Raw genomic sequence first — 19843 nt, forward strand, 5'->3', positions numbered from 1 at the left:
TATCCCCATGTGTTAATCAACGCCCTCTGTTCATCTGCCTTACCTACAAAATTCCTTGCATTAAAATAAATGCCACCCAGTCTTGCCATATTCCTTTGTGCCTTGACATGTCTATGTATGTTATGCCTTACAGACTGACTTGGTTTTTCTTCTATATTTAGTTGTGCATCACCCACTACTGTACTTGCACTCCATAACCCATCCCCCTGCAAAAGTAGTTTAAACCCCCTGCCAACAGCACTAACAAACCTCCCCGCAAGGATGTTGGTCCCATTCCGGTTTAACCTGCTCGGTCCAATACTGAATTAACTTAGGTTTAAAAGTAGTACAGCAGCATTACTCTCAAAAGCAAGAATGAACAAGTTCCATTGCACCGTAATGGTAATTAATTTAAGTGTTTTGTTAATTCAACTTAGTCAGAGATCATTGTGGGTTCAGGGAGATTTACTACTTTGCTTTTTCATAGATGCATTGACTGTGTCAGGAGATGGGCGATTGCTGCGCTCATGGGATACAAACGTTGGTGGCTTAAACTGGGAGTTCCTGCTCGAGGCTGGCAGGTGAGAACTGCATGGCTGTACAGCACTGACATCCAACAGTGGATGGAACTGATTACAGGAACAGAATCTCAATGAGGGATTCTCCTTCAGCTCCTCATCTGCACACTTGAGATCATATTGTTTCTGACATTTTCACTTGTTATTACTTCGGTTATGCAAGGTTAGAGTAATTGAATGTGTGATGGATTCCTAAAAGGTGTTGCTTTAAAAAGATAAGGTGATTTTTGCCCAAGACGTTTATTGCTTTTTGCGGCATTGTCCATAGATACTGCTTTAATGTGGCACTCTGCCCCACTGGCTTATTGAGTTTATCCAGTAGTTGAGCTAAATAGAGCAGGAAGATCATACATTCTGTTCCACTGGCAATAGGATTGGCTTGGGACTGGGAAGAGGGCAGTGAGTCAGGTCAGCTCTTGATCATTATCCAGTGATCATGCTGTAAAATTTATATGTGAACCAAGGTAAGGGTCGTATTGGACTTGGCAGTGATGCCCCTGTCTGCTGACACTGTCTAACATATTGGTTCAGCTGGTTATTTGAGCAGAAAAAGGCCCCAGTCATTGAGCCATTATGTTCTACTCTGAAGGGGAGAAAAGGGGCAAAAATTTATTGCTGCTGCTGAGGTGCAGATCACTAGGCAGATTCTGATCAGTTGACTTTCAGATAATAGCCACTGATTATTCCTTTGCATTAAACATGCAGGAAAAATATTAGAAACATTAATTCTGCCTTGTCAATTGTGTGTTTGTTACCAAGGAAAGGAATGATATCTGCAACCAGCTCAATAGTGAACTTGAAACTGAACAGACCCATCACATCAATGTCAAACTACTCTTCAAAAATAATCACAGATACCCTTGAGTGAGCGGTTGAAATCTAATTGCGGAATACTGGTGTTTTATGTCTAGTATAATAGATAACCGGGAGTGAACTATGGCCTGAATCATAAGAGTTATCTCTGGGAAGAATTGGTGATGGTGGTGTTATAGTTGACTGACGAGATCGTGCTTTCATGTTGTATTCTGGAGTTATGAATGGTGATCGTAGAAGCACCAACTTTCTTTCCACCACATGGCTGAACAGGAAACTCTCCCAATCTTACTGGCTGCCATTGGCGTGTGTTTGCAGGATGATACTCAAACTATTTAGATATAGCTTTTGGGGCAAAGAGGATCAAACGATTGGGGATGGGGTGGGTGGATGATCAGCCATGAATGACGGAGGAGGCTCAAAGGGCCAAATGGCCTGTTCTTATTTTCTCTGCTTCCATGATTACAGGTGTGACAATTTCTGCTTGTCTGATTTCAAAAGTTTGTTTCAGTTTTCAGACGGGTTGCCTTGTCGGCTCTGCTGAAGGAGTCAGGCACATTGCCATTCTGAAGAAAGCATCCATTTCACTCCATTATCTCTCGAATGGACATCAGAAATGGAGTGAAGCTTTACCAGAAAGGTAAGGAGGCTGTTTGTACACTGACCTGTGACATGATGGTTGGCCATTTAACAGTTCATCTAATCAAACTTTGAATATAATAACAGATCTTGGGGAGAGAAGTGGTTGTTGTTGGAGCTTTGTAGAAACCCACAGTGACTGCTTTGCTCATGCTGCTGATGCATTTCCCAAAAATTAATATTTATTCTGATGCAGAGCCACAAAGAGTGTTGAGCTGTGTTTACAGATCTGCAAGCTTTCCACTTTACAGGTGAAGAGTCTCCAGAGTCTGTACCTGTAATATAATGTCGATTTGAAATGAACCATATATGAATAGTTTTATTTTAGTTTGTGCCCTAGTTTCTTTGGCTTGGGCTGCTTTTGAATCAGGGCCTCCTGATGAGGACAGTTACTGTTTGTACTAGCATGAGGAACATATCATTAATTTTTTCCTACTTCACTCAATGCGTGCAGTGCTAAATCTAGCCACATAATCTGTGGGAGTTGAAGCTTGTAAATAGTTTTTCTCATGCAGCGGACGTGGTACTTAGGTTAAAATTGCTTATCTGCATGTTTAAAGATGGCAGAAACTACTTGTCTGTTGATTATCTGATATTTAATATATCTCTTTTTTTTCCTCCATTCAGTGAGAATGTCCAGTATCCGCTCCTGTACTCTGGAGGAAGCGGCTCAGTGTACCTAGTGGGAATGGTTGCCGGCTCTCACCTTGTCATCATTCAGTATGACATTGATGACGGAAAAATCATTGAACAGGTGACGGCAGGTTTGACGGTGGGATTCCATGCAATGGAGATTTGATCATTCGCATTGAAGAAAAGTACTGAGAGAATAGTATCATGAGAAGAGGGAGATAAAGTGGGCACAGGCCAAACAAAAAAACTTGGGTGTTTGTCAAGGGAATGCACTTGATGCTTTTTGTGGTCACAGATGTGAGTTCAAAGAAGATCTGATTCACTCCTGTAGTTCTCCGTCTTAGTTGGCTCTGGTTATAGCTTTTATTACTAGGTGCTAGCCCTCTGAAACATTAAATTTAGCTGAAGCATTAAGTACCTATAATGATGTTGTAATCTTACTTTTCATTCCCCTGTCATTTTGTATGAGGGATGTTGTTTTTGCCTTGCTATCACGTTGGAGGCATGACAAAGCAGAGGTTGAGGGATCTGTAACTGCACTCAGCTCATTATTAAACTCCAGATGATGCTGAGAGTGTTGCATTGGAGATGATTGCTTCCCATTGACCTTCATCAGAGTAACAAGGAAGTGGACTTTTTATTTCCTTTTACCAAATTTGTTTTCCATGTTCAGGTGACTGTATTGACCCCCTGGATCCGACATTTGCAGGATCTTTGTGGAGTTGTTGGGGATGGGATCTTGACCTGCCTAGACACCGAATCTCACTCCCTTTGGATATTGCCGTTGGAATCTGCTCAAGAACCTGAGCGAGTCGTTTTACAGGTGAGGACCGAGTATCGCACCACAGGCCTTTTCAACCCTGAGCCAGTGAATTGGGACTATGTGATCATAAAATCCATAGAACCCCTACAGTGCAGAAGGAGCCATTCGACCCATTGAGTCTGCACCAACCACAATTCCACCCAGGCCCTATCCCCATAACCTCATGCATTTACCCTAGCTAGTCCCCCTGACACTAAGGAGCAATTTAACATGGCCAATCCACCTAACCCGCACATCTTTGGATTGTGGAAAGGAAACTGGAGCACCTGGAGGAAACCCACACAGACGCAGGGAGAATGTGCAAACTCCACACAGACAGTGACTCCAGGCCGGAATTGAACCCAGGTCCCTGGCGCTCTGAAGTAGCAGTGCTTGGTGCTGTGGTACCGTGCCGCCCATATTGATGCAATTTACAGAATCACAGAATTGTTACAGTGCAGGAGGAGGCCATTTAGCCTACTGTGTCTGCACAGGCTTTCCAAACAAGTATCGTAACTTTGTTCCATTCCCTTGCCTTTTCCCATACCTCTGCACATTGTTTCTATTCAAATAATCATCTCATATCTCTTGAATGCGTTGGTTGAAGCTGCCTCCACCACACTTCCAGGTAGTGCATTCCAGACCCGAACTACTCGTTCTGTGAAAAAATGTTTTTCAACTACATTTGCTTTTTTTGCAAATCAATTTAAATCTGTGCCCTCTTATTCCTGATCTCTTTATGAATGCTAATGGTTTCTCTCCAGCTACTCTGTCCAGCCCCCTCATGGTTCTGAACATCTGTATCAAATCTCCCCTCAGCCTTCTTTTCTCCAAAGAGAACAGTCCCGACATCTCCAGTCTATCCTCATAACTGAAGTTTCCCATCCCAGGAACCATTCTTGTAAACCTCTTCTGCACTCTCTCCAATGTGTTCACTTCCTTCTTATAGTGTGGTGCTCAGAACTACATACAATATTCCAGCTGAGGTCTAACTAACGTCTTGTATAAATTGAGCATAACTTCCTTGCTCTTGTACTCCATGCCCCTAATAAAATGCCCCAGAATACTATATTCTTTATATTAATCCTCTCTCCATCTGTCCTATCTTCAATGATCTATGTACATATTCACCCAGGACCTTCTGCTCTGTACTCGCTTAAGAATTTTACCCATTATTTTATATTGCCATGTTTTTCCTAACAAAATGTATCACCTCTTGCATTGAACTTCATCTGTCACTTACCTGCCCACTCCACCATCTTGTCTATGTCCTTTTGAAGTTCTACACTGTCCTGTCCGTGGTTTACAATAAATCCAAGTTTTGGATCATCTGCAAACTTTGAACTTGTCTGTACATCAAGGTCTAGATCATTAATATATATCAGGAAGAGCAAGGATCCCAGTACCGACCACTGGGGAACACCACAACAAACCTTCATGCAGCCTGAAAAAAATCATTGACTGTTAATCTCTGCTTCCTATTATTCAGCCAATTTTATATTTAAATTTCCCTTTATTTCCATGAACTACAACTTTTCTCGCAAATCTGTTGTGTGGCACTGTATCGAATGCCTTATGAAAGTCCACGTACGCCACATGAACAGCATTACCTTCATCCACTCTTTCTGTTACCTCCTCGAAAAACTCCAGCAAATTAGTTAAACACAATTTTCCCTTCAGAAATTCATGCTGGGTCTTCCTAATCAGCCCACATTTTTCCATGTGACTACTAATTCTATCCCGAATAATTGCTTCTAGCAGCTTGCCCACTCCTGATAAACTCACTGGTCTGTAACTGCTGGGACTATCTTTACAACCTTTTTTGTACAAATGCATAATGTTTACAATTCTCCAGTCCTCTGGCACCACCCCTAAGTTGAGAGAAGATTGGAAGATTATGGCCAGCACCTCTGCAATTTCCATTCTCACTTCCTTCAATATCCTTAGTATCATCTCACCCAGTCCCAAGTTATTTAATAATTTTACAGAGACCTCTCTTGAGTAGAGTAAATCTTGGATTTTCTTCTTACTTATAATTTAATGGTGCGACCTTGCTCACATTTCTGTTCTTAAGTGTGTTTTTGGTGTTCCCAGATGGATGGGCATCTGCTCTCGGGTTTCTGTCAATGTTAACAGGCCATATAAATATGATTCAGGATCTTGTTCCCTTGAAAAGCTTCTTTTTCCTTTTTGAGGGAGAGTTTAGCCTTCATTCATGGCCTACCATCGTGGATCCCTGCTGATGAGAACCCGTCTCCTTCTACAGCTGGCCAGTGATGAGAACTTCTTTCCATCCACAGCTGGCCAGAGGTTCTTGCTATAACTAGTGTGAAATGTTTGAAAATGTCATGTATGCAGAGCAGATTAAAATTTTAACTGAAGTCCTGATAAAAATGTCATGAGTGTACTCTGATGTGACTGGTGGCCGTGCAGGTCCCAGACTTAATTGTCTCTTTTTTAACTGTTCAACTATTTATGGTTGCTGCATAACTTAGCAGCAAAAATAATTTAAATGTTTGGGAATTTTTTTTGCTGGGTTCATGGCCTGCTTTCACCCTTAATGCTTTTCCTATCTCTCTCTCTCTGTTTCTACCTTGTAGTCACTAGAGCTGGAACTAGCTGAGGGTTTTGAGGGAAGGATTTTAACAACCCAGTCATCTCCACTGGTGGCCTCGTCTTCTCAATTCTGCCTTCAGTTGTCGGAGACCCACTATGCATTATTACAGCTGCACGAGGGAACATTCAGCCTGCTACGTGACTTTGTACAGGTAAGAAATAAACTGTCATTGAGTGCTTAATACTCCAGTGAAATAAAGTAAAGTTTATTTACTAGCCACAAGTAAGCTTACATTAACACTGCAATGAAGCTACTGTGAAATTCTCCTAGTCGCCACATTCCGGCGCCTGTTCGGGTCAATGCACCTAACCAGCATGTCTTTCAGACTATGGGAGGAAACCCACACAGACACGGGGACAACGTGCAAACTTGACACAGACAGTAACCCAAGCCGGGAATTGAACCCGGGTCCCTGGCGCTGTGAGGCAGCAGTGCTAACCACTGTGCCACCTCACCGTCCAGATAGGATAGATGCTAATACACTGACATTAATACAAGCAAGATCAAGTGGTGCATGTTGAGGAACTGTTAGCTTTACAATTGCTAACTGTGTTGAATTGCTCATTGAGAGAGATTATTATTTGATTGCTGATTGTCTTTAATCTTTGTGGAGTGCAAGTCAGTCTTCAATACGGAGAGGTTGTTGTTATTACCTGGGCCTCATCACATTGCAGATATTTTTAATCTAAAATTCAGCTGACCCTAATGCATAGTGGAGAGTGGGAATTTCTTTGCTGGGTCACTTTAAAATCAAATGTTTTGGTGCAAGTGGAATCTGTTCTCAGGGGCTTGGAAAGTATTAATTTATTTGTGGAGTTTTCAAGTTGAAGATTTTCAAAGGCTTGCAGGTTTCTTAAATTTTATTTTACAATGAGGAAGTTGGGATGTTGAAGACACTGACAAGGACACATTTCTTGGAGGATGGAGCGGGGGTGGGTGGATTGCATTTCAGGACCAGCCAGATGAACAGTAATTTCTGTTCCTGTTTGTTGCTTGTATTCCACGGAATTCTGTTCTGTCAGGCCTAATTGTTTTCCTTCTTGTAGACTGTGTTCGTGTCCTTCGCTACAACTGGTGACAAGGTGGTGACAGCTGTAATGACAGCTAGAAACAAAACGGTAAGGACCTCCTTAAACCTGAAGTGAAATTGATACTTAGTACTGTGAGGGAGCTTTACTCTGCATCTAAACTGCACTGGGAGCGTTTGGGTAATGGAGAGGGAGCTTTACGTTGAATCTAGCCTGTGCTGTCCCTGCCCTACAGCATGCCATTAATCATTCCCAGGTGAACTTAACCTCCTTGAAGCCTGACCTGGGAAGGCTCAAAGGCAACAGTGTCACCTACATTGGAGAACTCACAGAGTTAAGTGAAATTAATAAGAACATTTAAACATGTCAAATGGGTATGATAGAACTGAAATGTGTTAGAAAGTGACAGTCACATAGGAATTGCATTGTTAAATCAAGACCTTTAATATGTTATTCATAGATTAGCGAACTCCCCAGTAATGCTGTATGGTTTAAAAAATGCAGGAATTTACCGTGTAGTTCACTCTTACTCTGTTGATGCTGCCGTCTAATTGTATTTCAGTCAGACAAACTTGAGTTAATCAGGGAACTTTATTCAATTCAAACTCTTCTTGCTGCCAAGTGGTCTCAATAACCAGGTAATTGTGAATGCGCTTTTATCTTTGGAGCTTGTTTAGATCTGATTGCAAATGACCGATGCATCTCTACCAACTTGCTGCCTTTGCATTGGAAAGCCCAGCTGTTCTGTCCCAAAGGACAATTGTGCACATATGCAATCTGGGATTTTCGTGGTAGTACTCTTGTCTTTGCTCAAACAACATTTTGACTCAGATAATCTGACACTGCATTGCAATCCTGAGATTCCTTTTGGTTTTGGGACTTTGACTAGGATTCTTTATGTGGACTCTTCTCATGAAGCTTCCTTTGGAATTTCGTCTGCTGGTAGGATCATTAGCTTCTCCAGGCAAGCCTGGGTACTGGCAGAGGGACGTGGCATGAACGCTGATCCATTGCTCCCAAAACAATATCTTACTTGCTAGCTATTGTCCAATCTCTCTGATGTCGGTCGGTTCCATACAAAATCCTTGAATGCCTCATCTTTTAGCACACATCCCCAATTATAGAAGAAGTCCTTAGCGTCAAGCAAGCTGCTTTCTGCAAGGACTGCAGCACAAGGAACAGGTACTGGCCCTTACCATCTACACTGAAAACGGCTTTCAGAAAAACTTGAAGACAGGTACTGTGTTCCTCACAGCCATCTACGACACCACTTGGCGCACACTGTTGAACAATCGAAGGTTCAGAGTTCGCCTTGGACAGGTAAAAAGTGCATGGAAAAGACAATCCAATGTTCTCTTCCTCCCCCCTCCCCCTAAGGCTTAGTACTGACTCAAACCATGTTCAACTTGTACACAAATGATCTTCCAGAAACTGCCTTCTGAAAATTTATATATGTGAATGACATCTGTCTCTCAACTCAAGCCCCCTGACTTCGATATCTTGGACCGGACTCTGGACGACGACTTGCCAAAACTTGAACAATACTGCACATGCCAACTCAAGCCAAACCCTGCAAAAACTGTATCCTGCTTATTCCATCTTCACAATAAAGAGCTCAATATCTAAATGGATGGCTATAAGTTAAAGCACCACTCAACTCCAACATAGCTTGCAGTGACTCTAGATAGGCTATGACCCTAGATAGGATACTGACCTTCCAGGAACACCAAAAAACAACTGCAGTCAAGGTCAGGTCCAGAAACAACTTGATTGCCAAAGTAGCCAGCTCAACGTGCGATGCTGCTACCATCACCCTCTGAACCTCAGCACTCGCACTCACATACTCAGGAGCAGAATACTGAGCCCCTGTTTGGTCAAGATCATCTTACACAGTGATACCCAGCTGAATGCTACCATGCTTATCATTACTGGAACACCACACTCAATACCATCCCCTTAGCTCCCTGTCCTGGCAAACGTCACACCTCCACATATCTGGCAACTTGCGAAAACCCACAAAATGATAGAAAAAGTTCATAATGCCCCTCCACGTGCTACTTCATGCTGATCTATTCAGCACACCCAAGGTGCTACTCCCATCAAGAAGGCCGATCTGGAAAAATCCTCCCACACAGGACTTCAACGCAAATTCCACCTGGACAAATGAATGGGAATCATTGGACACGACAGGTACCTGGTCTCCATCCCAACCCAACAACTGCCTGGTTTCAACCTTCCAAGGAAAGAGTGGTCCACCCTCAACAAGTTCAGGATTGGCCATGTCCCTTGCTTGGCCAACCATCTCAGATGGGGCATTAGTGCCAGCCCCCTTTGAGTGCAAACTATGTACCACATCGCAGAGGAGTATCCACTCACTCAGTGGAGGCCTATCCACACTCAACACATCAGGACTGGAAGAACCTGCTTGGCTTTGGGACTTTGCATTCACTAAGTAACTAAATAAGTACTGAGATACTGCTGCAGTGTCAGTGATGTTTTTAAACGTGATGTTAAACCAAGACCCCATCTGCCCCCTAAAGTGAACCTAAGATCCCATGGCAACTTGAAGAAGGACAGGAAAGTTCTCACTGGACTCCTGGGTCAATAGTTTTGAAATCTTGATAATATTGATATCATCCCTGAAACTCGAGTCATCCCGTTTGTTCTCCTGCTCCTATTGAACAGAGTGCTGATTGGTTCCACGGGTTTGGGCTCCTCGGAGACAGGTCTAGCTATCTACTGAGAGGAGTTGCTGTAAGGTTTCTTTTTTAACTGGGGCTTTTTTTCTTTCAGGCTTTTAGTGTCAATCTGTACTCAGCAGAGAATGGCAGGCGGCTCCTCGACACAGCCATGAACTTTAACCTCGATCCAAACTGTGGCCGACCTGAGCAGGTGAGGATATGATTGGGCCGGTGGGGTTTGGTACTGCAAGTAAGGATTGGAAGGGTTTTGGGTGAATGCTGAGCAAGGGAGCAGGAGGTGAGGGTTGTTTCTGGGTGACGGGACATGAGTGCCAGGGAAGTTGCTGGGCAAGGTGAGGGATGTGGACATAGGGCAGAAGGAAGCTGGGATCAGTGGCATATTATCTGAAGTAGTAATGGTTACCACACTGGTTTCATGCAAGTACAGAAGCCAGCATTGACTGACACAAACCTGACTAAGCAAACAAGGCAGCTACAGGTGAACTGTTGGGAAGTAACTGAGACTTGGTGGCAGTCACACACATCAGAAGTCCATTTTCTTGTGTATCTTCTAAATAACTTAGAAGGAACATTTCTAGCCCATTCACTGAAGTATGCAGAGAATTCTTGTATCTTTTTGTGCACACATCTCACATGTTCACCTTTTTCTTCGTCAGCTGTATATTCATGCATTCCAGAAGAAAGATGACTCTGTCGGCTATCGTGCACTGGTACAGACTCTTGACCATGCGTTGATCTTCATCCAGCAACCAGGTGCGTGAGGAATCCAGTCAAGGACTTGTCTGTTGGGGTAAACAAATGCAGTTACCCAATGATATATTATCATTAGACATCCACTAGGATGCAAAGCTGGTCGTTTGCATCATACTTTGTACCCTGCAATGCATAAGCTGTAACTGTGTTACTGGCATTGAATCCCTGCCCAACCTGCTCTTGGATGGGAAGGCGATGGCCTAGTGGTATTATCACTGGACTATTAATCCAGAAACTCAGCTAATGTTCTAGGGACTTGGGTTCGAATCATGCCACAGCAGATGGTGGAATTTGAATTCAATAAAATATCTGGAATTAAGAATCTACTGATGACCATGAAACCATTGTCGATTATTGAAAAAACCCATCTGGTTCACTAATGTCCTTTAGGGAAGGAAATCTGCCGTCTTTACCTGGTCTGGCCTACATGTGACTCCAGAGCCACAACAATGTGGTTGAGACTCAATTGCCCTTGGACAACTAGGGATGGGCAATGAATGCTGGCAAGCCAGTAATGCCCATGTCCCACGAATGAATAAAAAAAATCTACAGCCATGCCTTCATTTCTGGTGTCCCTTTGAATTGAGGCAAGATTGATTTAAACCGGAGATGAATGATGTAGTGTCTCTCTCGGGATAAAATTGTGAGACACTGGTGGAACTTCTTTGCTCTCCACACCCCTGTTTGTTGAGTCATAAATTGATCTGCACCATTGTAGGAAGGTGCGAAACAAAACCACGGCCTTCCAACACTGAAGGAAAGATTGGATTGATGATGACCGCATCCCCTGACACTTGGGGAATTCAGGCAAGGAGGAGGAAAGCAATTAGAAAAAGACAATGTCATTGCTCATGACAAGTCACGCTGCGCCAATCCCACAACAGCAGCAGGACCATTGTTGGGTCACGTTGAGTGTCCACAAATGGTGTGATTTTTAGATTGCAGCAGAGCTCTCAGAACCATCCACTGTTTTCACAGGTCGAATTATTTGGACACGGGAAGAAGCCTTAGCAGAAGTTGTTACCATGGAGATGGTTGATTTGCCCCTAACAGGAACACAGGCAGAACTGGAGGGTGAATTTGGGAAGAAAGCAGGTACTGTTTAATCCTGAGGAGTCCAACTGTTGCTAATTTCAGAAGGAAAGAGTCAAGAACACCTGAATCATACTTGCACTTAATTAAAATTTTAATGAAGAGAAACTCCACTCACAGTGGTACCTTTGAAAGGCACTACTTTATCTGTTTTAATTCATGTAGGAATGTTTTCAGAGACTAAGCATTAAGTTGGCTTTCACTTAATTACGGCTCTGCTAACACACAGACTCACGGAGACAAGTATTCTGGTTAAAGACATTTCTACATTTCCCAAGCTTGGTTCAACACACGAGGGAAAGAGATTTGGGGCAGTTCCAAACCACTCTGAAATTACATCACTCTCGCTATTACAATTATACAATTTTAAAAAGTAATTTCCTCACCCCAACCAGGTATGAGCCAATCATTATTAGTATTGATTATTTACCTTGGACAATAACATTTACTCCTGGACAGCATGGGACTGTTTTTCTCAGTCTCCTGATACTTTCAGACAACTCTTATCTGATATAATGTATGTCCTATTCATTAGAACTGTCTGAGACCTCTGAGTTGCTCTTGGTTAGTGAATATTCTATTCATTAGGACCGTCTAGAGACAATGATTTCTCTTTACCCAGTAGCTGCATTGTTCTGAGAAATGTGGTTCTTTTTACTTGACTATGTCCCATCATGCCTTAGAGCATTGTGTCATTAGCCAAGGTGTATGCTTTTAATACAGAATATGTTTTCAAAAATACGTGTCTAAATTCTCTAACAGTGGTTATATGTGTCTCAGGCACTTTGTGACTTTTCTATATCCTATTCACTGTGATCTAATCTACCCTGATCTGTTAGTCTTTTAATCCCAAATTATTCTAAACTCACTCTGACAATTTACTCTCACTTATCAATTAACAAAGGATGGGCATTAAATACTGACCAAAAACAGATTTGAAAAATACTGTTTGCTATGATGATTAATTGTCACTGAAGGATAAGAATGATTGGTCCTGCTATCTTGGTCACATATGTGATCATCAATCCCAGAGGTTGAAAATTGGGATTTTTGAAAAAACCCTTAAACAAGGGTGGTGTGGTAATTCCTTCCTTTGTTGCGAGACTCAGCAGATGTGGGGTTTGAGTGGAATCCAAATTTGACCTGATGTTTATATTAAAGCTGTTGGTTGCAGGCTGGAAAAGGTTGCTGTTATTAGCAAAGAGCGAGGGCCAGTTTTGCTGAATTGTTGATCAGCCTTGGGTGTTGCATTGACTGATCAGTAATTTACTTCTCAGTTGCTCATTCTCAAATACCTGTGACACTTCATGGCCTGTCATAATTTTACTGTTGATTTTAGCACCCAATCCCATTTCCCTGTACAGTGGCCAGAGAACTGGAGTTGCGAGGACTGAGATGAGGATACATTTCTTCACTCAGGGTAGTGAATCTTTGGAATTCTGTAGCCCAGAGGGCTGTGAATGCGCAATAATTGAACTTGTGCAAAATAGAAATGGATAGATTTCTGGATGCAAATGACATGAAATGACATGGGTTAGGTTGATTGGCCATGTTCAAATTGCCCCTTAGTGTCCTGGGATGCGTAGATTAGAGGGATTAGCGGGTAAAATATGTAGGGATATGGGGGTAGGGCCTGGGTGGGATTGTGGTCGGTGCAGACTCGATGGGCCAAATGGCCTCTTTCTGTACTGTAGGGTTTCTATGAAGGGAAATGGGGATAGCGCAGGAAAATGGCTTTGAGAAAGTAGATGATTAGCCATGATCTGGTTGAATGGTGGAGCAGGATCAAGGGTCTGAATGGCTTACTCCTTCTCCTGAGTTCCATTGGAGCCAGTACTGTACTCAGTTAAAAGCTTCAATTACATCCCATGTTTAGAAGAGCTAAACCTGGAATGAAATTGCTGGAGGTTTCTTCCCATTCAGGAGTCCTATCCCTACCATATAAATTTCCATATAATTGTATTGTTAACAATGGGATGGGAATGTTATACCTGCTGTTAAGGTTTATGCTTAGTGTTCAACTGTTAAATGCTGCTTTCTTTGTTCATGCTGCCGTGGAACCAGCTGCTCAAGGTAACACCACTTAATCCACAAATGTGTTGTTCCATTGTCTTTGAGAAGGCGCAAACATGTTTTCAGCATGTCCATTAAGGTGGAAAATTGCCTTTTGGTAATGTGCGAGTTGTTTGAGAAATGAATTGGGCTCCAGGCATCTCTGTTGTTAATGTTCAAATTTTAAAATGTAATGCCTACCAGCTTTAATTGATGGTTGATTATAAAGCACCTTATTTTGTGTTAGATCTCTTAAGTTGAAACAGTGTGGGTGGGTGGCAGGGGGATGTGGGAAGAGGATTACACAGTCCCCACAGATTGGATCTAGGTGACCAAGCTAATGATGCTTGAATGCTACTGAGATGTGACCCACAATGATGTAAAACCACTATCCTTGGGCACACACGTGGAGTGATGCATATATGATGAGGTTCCCTGTTTGTAGACGGTTTTTGACCATTTATTTATTCTGACAGATGGCCCGATGGGAATGTTCATGAAGCGACTGTCCTCTCAGCTGATCCTGCTGCAAGCCTGGAGCTACCATCTACTGAAAATGTTCTATGATGCACGTAAACCTCGCAGCCACTCAAAGAATGAAATAACAATAGAGAACCTGGCCCGAGATGAGTTTAATCTGCAGAAGATGATGGTGATAGTGACAGCATCTGGAAAGGTAACGGTCCCTGAGCCATAGTCTTGCGTTGTCTTGTCTCTCCTTTCGTGCCCAATGTGCTGCATCTTGCTGATCTGTTTCCACATGAACTGGTGGCTGCTTAAAGCATTGAATATCAGCTTGTTAACTGCCTTATCAGAATAGCACCTGATCCTACCCTGAGTCACTCCCATGAGCTTTCTAGCATGAATCACTAGATTATAATGAAGGGATGCTTTTGACCACTCCTGCTTGGTGCTAGATTATTATTTTTTAAATTGTACACTGAAGAATGGTATTTTGAATTCCAATATGAGCCCTATACCCTGACGTAGAATTGTTTTGAATTGAATTGCGGTATATCCAAGAAATGTTCTGGCTTCATTCAGCTGCTCGTGGATTCTTGACCTGGTTGTTTTGTGCTTGTTTCGCATTGACTAGTTTATGTATTTGAATCTGCCAGACTTGAACAGGTAAACCTGACTGTTTGCCTCTTAGTATGGGACTATGGGGAAAGTTTGATGACCGGAAAATTTATTTCACTGCCCACTTGCACTTGTATGCATCAAACCTGCACAATATGACCTTTTCTATTCTTCTTCTTCTTCCTCTACCATCCTTCTGCTAAGAGAATGTGTGACTTTATTCCTGCTGTCAGCAGTAGTACCATGTAGCACCGACAGGACTTTGAAAATATATACCTGGATGGTGAGCTTCTGCCAGCACCTCAGGTGTTTACCAGTTCTAACCTGTTTCGTGTTTCCGTTATTTGTGTATTCATTTCATTTGACAGGTATTGTGTAATGCTTCCAGAGGTGATACAGGATATCTTTTTGTTCCTCAGCTCTCTCATCTGATGGTTTTCAGTGCTGAATTTTTTTTTTACAGCTCTTTGGAATTGACAGTAGCTCTGGGACCATTTTGTGGAAGCAGTACTTTGAGAACGTGAAACCAAGATCCTCCTTCAAACTGGCTGTGCAGCGGACAACAGCTCACTTCCCCCACCCACCACAGTGTACCCTGATAATCAAGGACAAGGTAAGAAGTCTAACAAAACCAGGTTAAAGTCCAACAGGTTTATTTGGTAGCAAAAGCCACTAGCTTTCGGAACAGGCTGTTCCTTCGTCAGGTGGGTGGGAGTTCTCCAGTCCCATCAAGGACAAGGTCAGAATTACTATGCAAAGATTACCTACCAATCCGCTGGTGAGCTTTTACATCATATAGTCTTTAGCTTCAGGGGTTTCATGACTTGGGAGAAGATGGTGGCATATTGGTCAGGTCACTGGACCAGTGATCTGAAGGCCAGGGCTGTGTTCTGAGGACATGGGTTCAAATCCCACCATAGCAGCAGGTGGAATTTAAACCAAATGAATAAAATCTGGAATTGAATTAAAAACTGGGTGATTATGAAACTGTTATTGATTGTTGTAAAAGCCCATCTGGCTTTTGCTCACTAATATCCTTCAGGGCAAGAAATCGGGCATCTAGACCTGACCTGCCCTACATGTGACTCCAGCCCACAGCAATGTGGTTGACTCTTAATTGTTCTGTGAAATGGCCTAGCCAACCACTAGGTTCAAGGGCAATTAGGGATGGGCAACAAATGCTGGTAATGTCAGCGATGCCCACATCCTGTGAAAGAATACATTTTTAAAAATCTGACACTCTGCAGTATCTCTGTTCTGGTGCTGAGCATAATCACAATAATTATAGCCAAACATATACATGTGGAGGTTTAACGGAACATGCGAGAATATCCTTTCATGTTTATTATTATGTAATGCTACATGCTTGGGATTAATATTATGCCATAGTTTTCTTAATATTGCCCCAATATTGAAGTACATTGCCTGAAGTTTATCCTAAATGTATAATCATTTGGTCTTGAAGATGTATATGAATCTGTAGATTGGAGGTGATAGCTGGTGTTTCCAAAACTGATATCGTCATTTGTAGTTTGCAGGTTCAGAAGGGTTGGAGGTGATTCGTAATGACAAAAAAACTTGCATCTATACAACAGAATTTGCAAACACAGGACATCTCAAAACACATCAGAACCAAAGAAGCAGCTTTTTAAGTGAAGTTCTAATTTAGAGAATTCTGCAGCAGATTTGTGCACAGCAAGGCTCCCTCAAAAAGCGAAGACATTATAACCAGATAATTGGTTTGGTAATGTTGATTGAGGGATAAGTATTGGCCAGGACACCAGGAAGAACTCTCGTGCTCTTTTTTTTAAAATAGTGACATTTGACAGAGGCCCCAGACTGTATCTTGATTTGCCATCCGAACCAAAAGATAGCCTCTCTACAAAAGATAGCCTCATTGCTCCCTTAGTACTGCCTTTGGATGGTGCATTGCTCTCTCAGTGCTGCCCCTCCTCTGATGAAGCGCTCACTTGGTAATGCTTCTCAATGGCACTGAGTTCCTGCAGTACTACCATAGAACCATAGAATCCATACAGTGCAGAAAGAGGCCATCCTGCCCATCGAGCCTACGTGAAAGAGCATCCCATCCAGGACCTCCTGTCCACCCTACCCCCCCAAAACCTTGCATGTTTATCATGGTTAATCCACTTACCCTACACACCTTTGGACCCTAAGGGACAATTTTAACATGGACAGTCCACCTCACCTGCACATCATTGGACTCTGGGAGGAAACCGGAGCACCCAGAGAAAACCCACGCAGACACTGGGAGAATGTGCAAACTCCTCACAGACAGTGACCCAAGGTCAGATTTGAACCTGGGTCCCTGGCACTGTGAGGCAGCAATGTCACTGTGCTGCCCATCAACAGAATCTGTTCAGGGACTGCAGGCTAACTGCATTTAGAATCAAGTCAGCAATTTGTGGAGTACAAAAGACCTGCTCACGGTTTAGTCCTTGGCAAAAACATCTGATGTTTGAGGGCTGAGTTCCATTCACTGTCTCTATGCCAGTATGCAACTGTGAGCAGGCACCAACTGGAAACACATTCAGTGTGCCTGAAAGTCAACATAACATTCGACAAAGCCACGTTGATGGAGCAGTGCCCACCAGTGCTGCTCTTCACTTTCTGTGAAGGGTTCAATTTAAAAAAAAACAAAATACTATTTCTACCTTGTCACTAAGGTGAGATAAACTATCCTCTTTCTTCTCCCTCTTCACTCAGGAAACAAGACTGAGTTCTCTTCATGTTTTCAATCCGATCTTTGGAAAACGGAGTCACGTCAATCCACCCCTGCTAACCCGTCCTATTCTTCAGTCTTTGCTGCTTCCGATTATGGACCAAGATTATGCTAAAGTCCTGCTCCTGATTGACGATGAGCACAAGGTAATTCTGCATCATGTTTTGAGATTGCTGTGGATTCACAGGGCCGTCAATTCCCCCATTATCAATAGTAATTAGAGTGATGAGGGCAATGAATCATAGTATGCTAAACCATGGGCTTGACTGACTTTATTGTACTACTTTTAGTGGCACTGTTCAGATCAATAGAATGCATTGTTAGTCCATCTCGATGCCACAACAGGTACTAGATTTGTACTAATTACACAAGTATTCACGGAGCTGGATTACCAGTCAAACCACCAAAACAAACTAGGTCTGTTTTGGATTTGTGTTTGAGATATTCTTGGGAGATATGTTTTGTCTCCTTTTCTCACCCCTGCTTTGGACTGACTCTTGTTGACATTGAGTTCCATTGTTATTCTTCATGTGTGTACCTCAACAGTGAGTGCTGGCATTCTGCTCCACTGTAGCGAGCTCACAGTGAACCTATTCTTGACCCCACTCAGTGTCACACATGCACTGCCACTAGTTAAGTCATTGGGAGCAGGAACTATAACTGATTATTTTCCTTCAGGTAAAGTGTAATATGAGCACCCTGACTGCCTCACCTCTTATGTCCTCCCTGCTAGCTCTAGATGCTGGTTATGTGCTGAATATCATCTCATTACAAAGTGGAAACAAAGAGTAACTTTAGTTTTGCTGTTTTATCTCATGGCAGGTGACAGTCTTTCCCTCCAGTAGAAACATCCTGCAGCAACTCCAGGATTCTGCACCTGTGATTTTTTTCTACCTGGTGGATCCTGTTTCGGGGAAGTTGAATGGATTTCGTCTACACAAGGTAGTTTGGCCAGTTTATAAACTATGTGCAGTCTTGCATTCAGGTTTATTACTGTCCAAACGTGATTTAATTTTGATCCAGACATAGCACAAATGGAGCAATTTAATTGTTGAATTCAGGCATTCTTTCCTATCAATACCTGTGACATTCTCTTGGGTGGTCTGGAATCCAGAGTGTGGTCTTGGACAATGTTATCGATATACATCGAATTTCTTTCTATGAAAGGATTTTTTAAAATTCATTCGTGGACATGGGCTTCCCTGGCTGGCCAGCATTTATTGCCCATCCCTCATTGCCCGAGGGCAGTTGAGAGTCAACCACATTGCTGTGGCTCTGGAGTCACATGTTGGCCAGACCAGGTAAGGACGGCAGATTTCCTTCCCTAAAGGACATTAGTGAACCAGATGGGTTTTTCCGATAATCAACAATGGTTTCATGATCATCAGTAGATTCTTAATTCCAGATTTAAAAAAAATTGAATTCAACTTCTACCATTTGCCATGGCGTGATTTGAACCCGGGTCCCCAGAACATTAGCTGAGTTTCAGGATTAATAGTCTAGTGATAATACCACTAGGCCATCGCTTCCCCACTACTGTATATATTTTTAACATATATTAAATGTAAAATTAACTCAAGTTGCTGAGTGTATTTTAGGATGAGAAGTGGCTTGGTTATATCTGAGTGTCTTGCGAGGCCATTTTAGAGGCTATTTAAAAATCAAGCACATTGATTTGGGAACTGGAATGCATGTAGTCTCGATCAGGCAGGTTTCCTTTTCTAAATGACATCAGTGAGCCAGTGGTGTGTTATAACAATCTGACAGCTTTACGGTCACTTTTATTGATACCATCTTTTTATTCTGGGATTATTAGTGCAGGTCCATGAGTTACTAGTCTAGTGACATAATGTATCTCTGAACCCAGGAATACAAGGCCAGTAACATAACCAGTATACGTATGAACCCTGGATTATTAGTCCACTAGCAAACAGTACACTACTGTACCTAGGAATTTATTCTAATAACGTGCAGCGGTATACCTCGGAGTTAAATAATGTGATTATATTGGGATAGTGGGATGGAGAAGCTCCTTTTAGTCAAAGTTGTATATATTCAATCTGTTGATTCTACATTTAACTTTTGTAGTATATTTGTGTTTTTGTTAATGCACGTGTTTCTACAGCAACTACCCCACCCCATCCTCATCTCTGTTTTCAGATATAAACAAGGGTAGGGGTGTGATGCTACAGTTACAGTCTTTTTCCTTTCCTTAACCTGGGACAATCAGCCAACAATAATTGCGTCCATTGTCATACAGTGATTCCACTGCTGGAACAGTGCATGCATTTGGTTCTGGCCAAGTTCAGACTTGGCTGTAATGCCTTTTACAAGA

General features: G+C 42.5%; 1 protein-coding gene across 1 annotated transcript in view; it reads left to right on the forward strand.

The window, feature by feature from the left end:
- emc1 (ER membrane protein complex subunit 1) overlaps positions 1-19843 on the forward strand; it is a 34181-nt gene that overhangs the window by 5704 nt on the left and 8634 nt on the right. The window contains exons 4-16 of the mRNA XM_078238871.1: positions 467-560; positions 1882-2010; positions 2637-2763; positions 3316-3465; positions 6045-6212; positions 7108-7179; positions 9883-9981; positions 10448-10544; positions 11523-11639; positions 14165-14364; positions 15232-15381; positions 17493-17654; positions 18331-18450. Coding sequence (XP_078094997.1) covers positions 467-560; positions 1882-2010; positions 2637-2763; positions 3316-3465; positions 6045-6212; positions 7108-7179; positions 9883-9981; positions 10448-10544; positions 11523-11639; positions 14165-14364; positions 15232-15381; positions 17493-17654; positions 18331-18450 — 1685 coding nt within the window. The remainder of the gene's footprint in view (positions 1-466; positions 561-1881; positions 2011-2636; positions 2764-3315; positions 3466-6044; positions 6213-7107; positions 7180-9882; positions 9982-10447; positions 10545-11522; positions 11640-14164; positions 14365-15231; positions 15382-17492; positions 17655-18330; positions 18451-19843) is intronic.

Source organism: Mustelus asterias, chromosome 22 (assembly GCF_964213995.1).
Source record: "Mustelus asterias chromosome 22, sMusAst1.hap1.1, whole genome shotgun sequence".
Taxonomy (NCBI): domain Eukaryota; kingdom Metazoa; phylum Chordata; class Chondrichthyes; order Carcharhiniformes; family Triakidae; genus Mustelus; species Mustelus asterias.